We start from the raw sequence: 12,200 nt of genomic DNA, 5'->3' as shown, positions 1-12,200 counted from the left end.
TTAGTAGCATCTATATAGAATCTTGTTATCTTGTTTATTGGGTGTTATTTTCATTATAAAAACAATGCAGGTGCAAACATTTAATATTTTATCTAATATTATATACTGATGTTATGGAATGTAAACCAGCTGCCGTTACACCTTCTTTCTTGTAGTCAAATAAATTAATCCAAATATTTTAACTCATTTTATATTTATATTATTATTATTTTAAAATGTTTATACATTCAAATGTGTGCTTGCATGTTGTAATTAAATTTACATATATTTTGCATCTAGTTATTTTTTATACGAGCATTATTGGCTATCTAATTAAACTCGTATGGCTAATTAATGGAGCAGATAATAGTGGTATACTAATTACTTTCATGTTATATTGTGTTTAAATGTGAAAATTAAAATATAAGCATAAGTTAACATATGACACACACTATAAAGCATTGAAATGCTTTAAAAGATTGCAAACATATTTACCAAAAATTTAATAAATATTGAAACCACAATTAACGTGATTTTTAGGCCCTGTTTTCAGTACAAGTTAAACTCAGTTTATTAGTTAAACTATGCTGAAACTAATTCTATAGTTTTTCAATATACTTTAAGTGAAGTTTAGGCTGAGCTTAAGCGGCCGATCTGGCAGTGTTCGACTCTAGTTAACCTATCAGTTATTTGTGTTCGTTGGCAATGGTGTCGAATATACCCTACTCGCACTTGACGTTAAGTACCAGTACAGCTGATGTTGATAACAAGGCATACTTTTAAATCTCTAAAGTTGTTTCGAAACAGATTGAACTTGAGAATCATAACGTTGTGAGCAAAAAAGGAATTTTATTATAAATCAAAAACTGCTATTGCTTAAGTTGACAATTTTTAATTAACAATTTGTAACTCTCTAATTGTACTGTAATGTAAAATTTCATACGAAAATAAAATAAAATGTTTATAATTTATTTTTGATTAATTACGCTTTATTATTGCTATTAACGAGGTGTTTATTTCTCACAATAAACCGCTGTTGGTTTCGGTTATACCCTGTAGATTTTTTTTCAACTCCACCTCAGATCGATATCCAATGAAGGATATCAACTGGAAAAATGTGTTAAAAATTCATTTGAAAACTGTACATATCTCAAAATCTCTCAAAGTTTGTATAATAGTTTGATAATGATAATAACGTTGGAGATCAACTCGAGATCTCTAAATTTTACAAAATTTCTCAAAGGGTGGATAGTGATTGGAAAATGAAGTTGGATATCAACGTGAGACTAGCTGGTTTAAGAATAATTAAATAATGATGTTGGATATCACCTTCATAACTAGATATGTATTTCGCTGGAGACATTTTTTCCACGTTTGTTGGGTAAACAAAATCCAGCTGTTACCGTATCTACAAATTATCTAGATAATAAAAAACCAATGCTGCCGTACAAAAAAGCCTACCCCAAAGCCGGCCTTAAACTGTGACTGAAGAACTGCTCAGTAGCTTACTGGAGTTTAAATTTGACTAGACTAGACTAGAACTTACTTTAAACTTAGCTTAACCAGCTACTGAAAAACCGGCTCTTAATCAAGTTAAATAAATAAGCCACCCTGGTTGGCTTTAGGTCATATTGAAAACATACAAGCTGAATCTTTGAAAAGGATAAATTTGAAAAGAAGTAAATGGGATAAATTTTTATTCAAAAATTTATGGAAATTGGAGAAAGTCCCCGCCCAGTCTATTTGTTTCGAAAAACATAGAGTGTTCCACGTACACTGCCTAGGAACAGCGGTTGGAGGCGCTGAATCTCTTCATCAGAGCTAAATGTTGCGGGATTTTCAGGAGGCTTATGATCCATTTACTTACATGATTCCATCTGCGCAGGGCTCTTGCTAATAATGACTGACTTTGAAGTCAAAGGTCGTCCGCTGGAGTATATATATTCAAGATTCTGTTGCAAAGCCTACTTGATGCAATCCATTATATTGTCAAATGAAATCACGTATGACGATTTAAGGTCTTAAAACGCCAGAACTTCTCTGGACATCACAGAGTTTGGACCATTCTGTATTGGGTGTTGTTGTGACATCTCTGTCGAACTAAGATATGGGGATGGCTGAGTACATGGGGTAGGGTGTCCAGGCCTCTTCCGCATTTGATACAGTGTTTATCCGCGTGATCGGTCACCTTTTTGTGGCGGTAAGTGGCAGGAAGTTTGGTCATAACGGATGAACTAAACGCTGAATTTGGCAGTTGGGAGGAAGTGGTTGAATACCGAGGTTTTCCTCAGGGACTTTCCCTTGTTCGGATTTTTCTAACAAAGTCCCCTCATAGTCCTGAGCCGCGCAACATAGCGGTGGAAGGATGACATGCTTGGAATTCACTGGTTCGAAAACGATAAAACCAGGATCGGGTTGGTGGGCTAATCTTCTTCCAAAACTTTAACTACGATGAGAACCATTTCCAGTGTAATATGGTCTTGCTGTAAATTTTGTAGCATGTCAGCTTTCTTTGCCTTTCCGGCGTAGTCTTTATTAAAGATGATACCACTAAGCGCTCAGCCTCTTAAATGCATGGGCTATGTGGGGAAGGTATATCAAGGGGCGGAACAAGGTTTAGTTCTGGGTTAGCATGTTGGACAAGTACATTCTTGACTTCGCCGTATTTTTCATGTCATTATTGATATTGTTTAGATGTTGTTTTTTATCCCAATCTGCCTTTTGCACGATAGCAATAAAAGGGTTGCCGCATCGTTTACTTTCTGCCACAGTGCTAGTTCCAAGCCGCGCACGCACGCACGTCGTTCAATAAGTCAGCTATGATACTTGCTGGAGTCCGTCTAGTTTGAAAGCCAGTTTGTATTACCATCTGATCATAATTTTATCCTGGTTTCCATCCCCGGACAAGGTACTGGATAATTCATAGCTCTCGTGTCGTTTCTCCCAACTGCCTGTGGGGCACTGAGCATCTGGCGGCATTATTTACTGGATTATCAGCAAGTAGCAACACATAGTCGGCATAAATCAAACTATTTAAATTTTCCCAATTGGTATCCGAGCTCCTCTTGGGCCACCAAACAAATGACGACCACCATAACCAGGCCAACCACTATAGGGCGCAGTTGGTACCACCGGCGTAATTTTGCCTACATGCTTGTGAATGAGGAGACTCTCTCTGCAAACTTCAGCTTTATCGTTATGACGTTGTAATTAGACCTAAATGTTCAAATAATTTTGCTCGGTACGCCATGTATTTCCGCTCTTTAAAAATCGATAATTGTGGCAGAGAGGTAGATGCGTTGAAAAAATGGAGCCTTGCAATATTTTCTGGACGAGATTAAGAGAAGGGGAGAGGGGAACATGATCGACCAAGAGGAAAAGCCGTGGGTTCAAGCGCGGGGATTATATGCAGGTCGAGGATTGTGTGTAGGTCTTACATCCCTAAATTAAGGAAGATGCTTCTATCATTAAAAAGAGAGGACTGTAGACGGGTATTCTGACAGGACTCTTGCCTTCTGGCGTCACATGCCTTTAAATTAGGCTTGGTTAGTGATAGCAGATGTAAGAAGTGAGGGTTGGAGGAGGAAACGATCGAGCATGATCTGTGGTAGTGCACTGCCCTTGACAGGCTAAGACTCCAGCTATTAGGAGTGATACAGCTGTCAGATCTTGAAGCAGCAAGTGACTTAATTCCAAAAAGCGTTTAGGATTTGCCAAGAGGACGGAGTTATTTTATTACATAGGTCCTGGGTTTTGATAGGGGTTTTCAGTTTGGTCGTTAAAACAAACTTCTGGTAACACTACGGATTCATTTAGTCTATGTGAGGTGCTCAGGGACCGGCCAGTTCAACCTAACTTTATATCTAATTCTCTTTTCCTCTTTACTGCGCCGCGTAGTTTTTCTTAGGGACATAGCTGTGTTAAAAAAACCCTTAAATTCTACTCAGACTGAAAACAAAACCGATAACATTATGAGAACCCTACCCTATCATTGTCACCAATCAGTAGTTGAATGATCAGTAGACATATTTTCTTACTACCATGTCAAAGCTTTTAAAGAAAAATATCCTTCAGTTCTTCATGAAGGGAAACTTAGCTAGGAGTGATATATACATAATTTAAGTCCACAGTCTACTACATTGCAGTAATATCTAGGTTTTTAGAGCGACTTTAAACTTAAAGTTAAATTTGGCTTTTAGACGGTTAAGCGCCAATTAAGTAAGTAAGTAAATTTGGCTAGGGTTGACTACTTTGGCCGCTTAAGCTAAGTTTAAAATCAAAGTTATATGTTGTCGGTCGAAGTGCCAAGGTTAAGATCTAATCAACTTTAATGGAAGCTTAAATTCGCACACATTGCAAGACCAGGCCACCGCAGTCCTTTGCTCCCTCTTCTCATGGAACAAAAAGCAGCTTCCCTTTTAACATTTCAAGTCATATGCGTGTATTTAATGGATAGAGCAAACACGTCTCTCTTTTGTCCAGTGTGAGTTTATTAGACCCTTTGCTGACCGTAGGTGGACTAAGTGCAACCTCAGCTGAAAATATTCAATAAATTGTTCTCATTTCATCAATTAATAAAATTGAATGACCTGTTGCAATAAAACATGCATACTTTTTTGTCTAAAGTAATCGACTTCTATCTGCTCTAATTTCTTTTCCATTCTTCCTTCATTAAATTTAATTATATTAATACCTACAGCCAACTACGTACAAATACAACTAAGTGACCATATAAAATCTATATATGTGCTACTTTATACCAACACAAGTACGCTTGCCAGGGCTAGTTAATTTTAATGTGCAAAGTTCGTCTTGGCAAATTTAACGCTAGCTTTTGCATCGCTTTTGACCTCTCTAAACTCAGCACTTCAAGTGTATGAATACTCGTTATTCCACAAATTTAACATTTACCGGCTGCTCGTTCGATGGAAAAGTTCAACGGACCTATGTTACCGTTTATATGATCATATGTACATATAAATATGTACTTATTATGTGTTCATGTGTTTCTATGTACATGTGTGTATATAATTCTATAACAAACTTTTGGTAAACTTGTGCAAACTTTTTGGTCCTTCATTTATCGTTGTCAATGAACAAAATTCACCTGTGCACCAACTGCTGTTTACCTGTCATTGTTCAAATTTTGTTGTTGACAATTTTCCTGTTGGTTTTTGTTGTATGTTATAACTTTTACTGTTGCTCCAGTGTTGCGTTTTTCTTTTGCATTCTCATTCCACTGTTGGTTAGATTTCTGTGGGTCGTCCTTTGGCGTTAGTCCTGTATATGAAGAGATTATATTGTTTAATTTAAACATCAAAGTAAATAAATCACTAATACATATGTATGAATAATGTACAGTGGCGAAGAGGAAAACAGCAATGGCGGTTTTAAGCAGATTTCTTTCATATAAATTTGTATTTAAACTTGAAAAGTTTTTTAGCTCTTTTTTTTCGTTTCACTTGTATGTTTGTATGAATGTTAATATGTTAATATTTTATAAAAAATTATAAAAGAACAAGCAATTACGTAAATAAGTACGTTCCAAGATAACTTTGGGAACTCTGTCGTAATCCTCGCGGAGTCATTTGGGGCTTACTTCGGGGTCATTATGAGTTTATTTCAGGGGCTCCAGGGTTAATTTGGGGCTATTTTGGGAGGATTTTGGGCAAGTATGTGCCCATCGAGTTCATTTGTGGATCACTGCGGAAATTTGGTAATATCAATATTCCATATTTAGTCCTATATCAATCTGTTATATCCTGCTTATTACTTTTAGATTATGTTGATGTATCACATCTGCCAGGCGTCCGGTAACGGTTCCCATGATAATGATGCCAAAGAAGAATAACTTTTACATTTTTTATACCTTTCATCATAATGAAATGGTATATTAACTTCGCCACGAATCTCAAAATTGTAAGTCCTTAAAGGAAAATAGATAGCCCCACCAATTAGTATACCGAATGATCCGCTTGAAGAGCTGAGTTGATTTAGCCATGTCCGTCTGTCTGTTTGTACATGCATGCATGGAGTACTCGCGATTTTTGCAGCGAACTAACACTTTATTACCGGCAGTTGCTAACATTCGCCAGATGGCAGCGCAAGTGCATGTAACTTTTTATTGATAGATGATTGATTGATAGGACAGCTGATTTCTGTTGATATTTGATATGGGACTTTTATATTTGTTGCGCAAGATACGCGGATAGACCCAGGCTAATTTGAAAGTGTATAACTAAGAACAAAAACGGAGCTATTATCAAGTACTCGTGAAGTTCGATGTGCAAACATACCAATGGACGTCTAGAAAAGTAATGCTTTAAAATTTTCAAGAGTTGAGTTTAAACCACAAAACGGTAATTTTAGCAGCAGCAAATAATTTCTGGCCGTCTTCTTAACGGCAACAATCTTTACCGAATAGTAATTGCTTTATTTGGCTGATTAGCGATAGCGAATTATTATCGTCGAGTTATCGGTTTAAAGTCGCCGAATCATCAGTATACCACTGGTTTCTTTTCGGCTTGTAATCAAAGGGTTACAAATGTGCTATCGATTGTATATCAGGCAGCCAAACTGTTATTCCATTTTATAATAAAAGTTCATCCTTAAAAAAGTATTTGGGGATTTTTAATTTGTTTACACGAAAGAAAATATTAAATTTGGACTTTTATTTTTTAAGAACTGAATAAAAGTCCGCCCCTATAACTATGGGACGGCCCATCTAAATGAAACGAGTTTAGTTCATACAGAATCCCTCTTGTTTCACCAGAAAGCGTTGTATCAAATTTTCGTTTCATTTGAATGAGCGGTTCCATAATGAACTCTAATTTTCGGACTTATAAAATAAAAGTCCGAATTTTACTTGGTTTGTGGAATTTAAAAAAACAATGTCCGAAAAGTTAAAAGGATGCATGATTCAAAACACTGTTGGAGTCCCCGGGATCCCATAAACTTTAACCTAGAACAATTTTTTGACCCACAATTTGTCGAGTCATAAAAAAAGACATAACTATTTAAATGGGTCCCGGTATTATATTGAAGATGTATAGGAATCTGTTTCAGAACGAACCGATGAGTCATCGATAGCAAATCGATAACGCTCTGATAACAAGATTGTAACACGACAACTTGTTGATAACAAACTGATAACTTTTTGATAGCAAATCGATAAATTATCGATGACAAATCAATAACACGCCGATACAAGATTATTAACACTTCTATAACAAATCGTTAACACGTCAGTTAAAAGTTCGTAACAAATCGAAAACATTTTGGTAACGTGCCGTTACCTTTTCGACAAAGAAATCGGTATATTTTCGCTAAAAACTGGTAATTGTTCGATAAAAATTCGTAAATTTTTCGATGGTAAATCGATAATTTTTCTATAGCAAGTCGATAAATTTCCCCTAACATATATATTATAAATTTGTAACACGCCGCCAAGAAATCATTATCTTTTCGATATCAAATGGTTTACTTTTGGATAAGAATTTGATAACAAATCGATAGCACGTATTACTGCTATAAAATTTTGATATCCCAACGATAAATTTCGATATATAATCGACTACTTTTCGATACTAAATCGACATTTTTTCTATAAAAAACCCACAAATTGTCTACTAAAAGTTCGTAACCTTCTTTATCAATACCAATTCATTCGATATTTCGATAAGAAATAGATAACTCCTAGTGATTTCGTTAACTCCACACCAATAACAATTCGAAAACTTGTCGATATGACATGGAAAACAATAAAACTGGTCAATAACAAATGAATAACTCATCCGTAATACACAGTTAGTCCTTTGATGGCACACTGATTACAAGCAGTGTGATTTCGGTTCAAGCTTTGATTTTGACTTCCAATCTTTCTATTCTTTTTTCTCCCTTTTATGTTTTCCCTTCCTCTGATTTCCATTCCTTTAATTAACATTCCTTCACTTTTTTCCTCTACTTAACTTTCCTTGCCTTGCCTTGATTTGCTCTCTGATTTCGTCCACATAATCTTCCTCATATTTGCACACCACTGACAAAGGCTACTGCTACACTTATATTTACGGCACGCTGCGATACTGGGTTTCACCTAGAGATTACTTTTTTCGGGATTTTTTGCTATCGGAGATTTTGGGGATTTGAAAGTTCAATCGATTTTTCGAACTCAGTAAATTCAATTGGAGAATTCTAAGAGGCAGAAAGAAATTTTTTAAAAGATTGAGAGGGACTTTGAAGGATGGAAGTGGTACTTTCAGGTATAATAACGATCTTAAAATAAAATCCTGAATGTGATGTGACCTCAAAAGTATAAAAAGAACACCCCTTAATTCAAATATTTGAAAAAACTTGAAGGGCTCGGAATGTTTTGACTCCAGGTTAAACTTTTATTATTTCGAAATTTTAAGAAAGTATAGTTGGTTGGACATTTGTCTACCTGTTTTTATACATATTTTATTTATATTTTTTTGTTCCGCTGTGTAATTTTTTTTTGCTCTTATCTGCAAGGGGAATATTTGTGGAACAAGTTCTTTATTATTAATAATAAAATGCTATTTTCAACAATCCCGGGATTTAACTCCAATAATCTCGTGATTTTTGGGACGATAAAATGAGCGAAATTTCGGGATCCTCCTCCCGAATTTCGCCATACCGTGAGCAAAGATAATTACACATCAAAAATTAAAATTTTATAGTAAGATAAATAAGCAAAACCAAGCATAGTACACTCAACTCATAATCTCAATTACACTATAATTTTACAGTTTCCCGTGGGGCGAACAAAGCAAATTTGTTGTGTCAAATACAACTGAGTATAATAAATATATTTGCAATATTTGAAGTTTTCCATTTTATTGCGCTTGCAATTTTCTTGAGATTTAATTTCAACTGCAATTTAAGTGCTATTAAAAGCTAAATTTTGAACTCAAATATTAATATTAGGAATTTATATTCTTCTTCTTTGTTTGGCAGGAACATTTGTAAAATGATCTTATCAGCTTATTTATTTTACATTTTGCATTTTAAATGTTACAACATTTGTTATTAATATTAAATTTTGTAGTTGAGCTAAATCCTTTGAACAATTCCACTTCGCTTGCTTTTTCCCTTACAGAATACAAGTTAATACCCAAAAAACAACAAAACGCCACATTTTCCTACAATTTTCATTTCACAAGTAGAAGGATAACTTCAGAACTTCTTGTTATTGTTAATTAAGCTGGTCATTATTAAATAAATAAATTAAGTAAACCAAGTACAACTGGGAACGGCTCACATTTGTAACAATCATTTACATTGTTGTCAATCCTGTAATCCTTTAAGAGCTAAGCCATTCAAAGCAATTCAGATGCCCACTTGAAATATTAAATTATCAGTCAAATAAATGGCATAATATAGATCTTGTACGTTCAGGTAACAAAGCACCATTAAATTACTGGCCCGTTCATCTCGGGAACGATTTATGTGACCACATTAAACCTTCCAGGCCATGCCGCCCTCCCTACCCCTTAGTTCCATGCGGAACTTGGGACCGCCAGAGCATCGGCTGTTAATGAAACAGGATTCGCCACCGGTTGGTGAGGGTGGCAATTGGGTTGGAGAAGCTATATATTGCGCTGGCAATCCCTTTAGAGGGTTGCGCTACATACCCCTTGAATCAATTTAGTATTTTAGTCGCCTCTTACGACAGGCATACCTACCGCGGGTATATTCTAATCCCCCTAACCCGTTGGGAGCTTTTGTTCTGTAAAAATGACATATTCTCCAATTATAAACAAGTTGAAAAATTGAAACGGACTCAGGAAGATATATTGAATGCAAAATGTAGAAAGTGAGGAAGTAGGAGGAAAGGTAGAGCTACAGAGAAGGGAGAGTTAGAAAAAAAAAAACTTAATGAATAGTAAGAGTAAGGAAAGGAGTACGAGTAAATGTAGTAGTTGTAGTTGCTTTTACTTCTCCTCTCTCATACCGTAAATCTGAATTCTTTATACCGTTTATACTCAGTCTTATAAATCAACATTACCCATTTGAGAATTTCTTGTATTAAAATACCGAAAATCAGAGTTTGTTTCAAAACCGGCCTAACTCAGATTTCGTTTGAAAAACGCCACAACTTGGACTTTTTTATAACCGCCCCAGCTAAACTCAAAATTTTTTGAATTTAAGTTTAGATAAGACGTTTTTGAAACAAAATTAAAGATAAAATTTACAACAACCAAATTATGAGATAAAGCGTTTTTGAAACAAGGCCTGAAACGAGGCGTTTTTCAAAAGAATTCCGTGCTAGGGCGTTTTCGAAACCGCAGTATAGAAAGTGTGATATTCCGCTCAGCAGCCCACATAGTTTCAATTTATTCCTCTTATTTTAACTTTTATTCTTACTCTCCCTTTTATCCCTGGCATGTTGTCTTACTTTGACTTTTGCATACTGCGCCTACCACACTGAAGGTCCTGGGTTTCTCCCAATCGTATTCTTATGCTTACTCTTACTATTGAACTATCTTTTACTCTTGCTCTTACTTTTGCTCTTACTCTTACTATTTTCTTATTCTTACTATAGTTCTTCTCCTAATCTTTATTTTATTCTTACTCTTTGTTTACAGTTACACTTAATCTTACTCTCAATATTACTCTTACTCTTAGATACTCTTAGTCTTTATTTACTCTTAATCTTACTCTTACCCTTACCCTTACTCTTTCTTACCCGTACTCTTACTCTCGTTCTTACTTTTTCTTCATCTCTTAATTCTCAGTGTAAATCTTAGTTTTACTCATTCTCTAACTTTTAAGTTTATTATTGCTTTCACTCTACCTTTTGCCATAGCTTTTACTTTTTTCAAAGTGATTTTCATTCTTTCGTTTTTTCCTCTTCTTCGCTATCCAGTCAGATTTTGCTCTGCTCATTAGCCTCTTCACTTCCTCTCACTATCTCCTACATCATCTTTCATCCTTTAACTTACCCATTTCTGTTATTTTCCCCTTTTCTTTGTTTCACCTACCGGCTTTCCTTGCCATTTTCTTTCCTTTTTCGCTTCTACGCTCTCCTACTCCCCTTAACTTTCCCTATCTGATACAAATAGAGTAAAATGAAAACGGCAATCAAGTTCGGTTATTATTTTAACTGTCGTAAATTTTGTACAAATTTGAAGCTTTAAATAAATATACGGAAATTCATGTTTTGAGTTATAAAATCAACCTTTTCATATGTCTTTTTTGTTTAAGTCAAGAATTATTTATAAGTTTCATTGACTGAGTGCCCTATCAATGCAAATATTTAGTGTAAAAAGGTTTCCGTGCCCAACTATGTCAACCCAAATCAAACATAATTTTCTAGTTTTGGCACACAAATCAATTTGGAAACTCACATTTAAAGTGCAATGATAAAAAGTGTAATTCGACCTAAAAATTCATTTAAAAATTAACCGTTAAATCAATATGCATTAGGAAAAACTTATTTCTTATCTTTTATAGTTTTTCCAAGTGTCTGACTATTTGGCTAACAAACGTAAAAGCAAAAGAGCCACAAACTTTTGGCAGCAGTATATTTTTTCCTTTTCTTTGTTGAATTTTATAGTCCTTTTGATAAACTTAAGTTGGCTTAAATTGTCAAAAAATCTAATATACGACGTATACGGCAAGCAAATTGTATTTACATATTTGTTAAACATATTGACAAACGAACGAGTACATACATATATACGTTTCTGCTTATCTATGAGCATAAGAGCGTATTGGCGTTTTCTTATTTGGTAAGAATGCCGCCCTGTCGGTTCTTCTAAGTTCTCCAGTATGCTCGCGTGTCCTTTGACAAAAAAATATATTTCGCTTTGATCAAGCAAATCTGGACCATCATCGAAAAATTAAACCATTTTGCAAAGCGCCGGGTAACCTAGTTCTAGAGGTACAATTTAAGAGTGCCACATGAGGGTAACATTTCTTCCAGAAAATAAAATGCTTTAAGTATCCCTACTTAGTAGTACCTACAAAAAAGTGCAGCGGTTCCGGCTTATACTGCTTAGATATCCTGGAGCACATGCACACGTACATTTTGCCAATATCTCAAGTTGTATACAGGGATGTAGCTACTATTTGACATGCCGCCGATAACTTTGTTTGGGCCAATAAATCTACACGGCTGCTAAATCTATGCAGACTAGCCGGTGATAAATTTTTTTTTTTTTGTTTTTTTTAGGTAGCAATTTGGGCGAATTCGCCCCTCC

General features: G+C 35.2%; 1 protein-coding gene across 12 annotated transcripts in view; it reads right to left on the bottom strand.

The window, feature by feature from the left end:
- Window positions 1–3,424: 3,424 nt before the first annotated feature.
- Window positions 3,425–12,200, bottom strand: part of Nlg1 (Neuroligin 1) — a 288,191-nt gene continuing 279,415 nt past the window's right edge. For all 12 annotated transcript variants that reach the window (XM_067782396.1, XM_067782442.1, XM_067782403.1 and 9 more), the window contains one exon: window positions 3,425–5,259. In XM_067782396.1, coding sequence (XP_067638497.1) covers window positions 5,226–5,259 — 34 coding nt within the window. In that variant the 3' untranslated portion in view covers window positions 3,425–5,225. The remainder of the gene's footprint in view (window positions 5,260–12,200) is intronic.

Source organism: Eurosta solidaginis, chromosome 1 (assembly GCF_040869045.1).
Source record: "Eurosta solidaginis isolate ZX-2024a chromosome 1, ASM4086904v1, whole genome shotgun sequence".
NCBI classification, from domain to species: Eukaryota; Metazoa; Arthropoda; class Insecta; order Diptera; family Tephritidae; genus Eurosta; species Eurosta solidaginis.
Note: the sequence above shows the minus strand (reverse complement) of the source record. Positions and strands in the feature narration are given on the sequence as shown.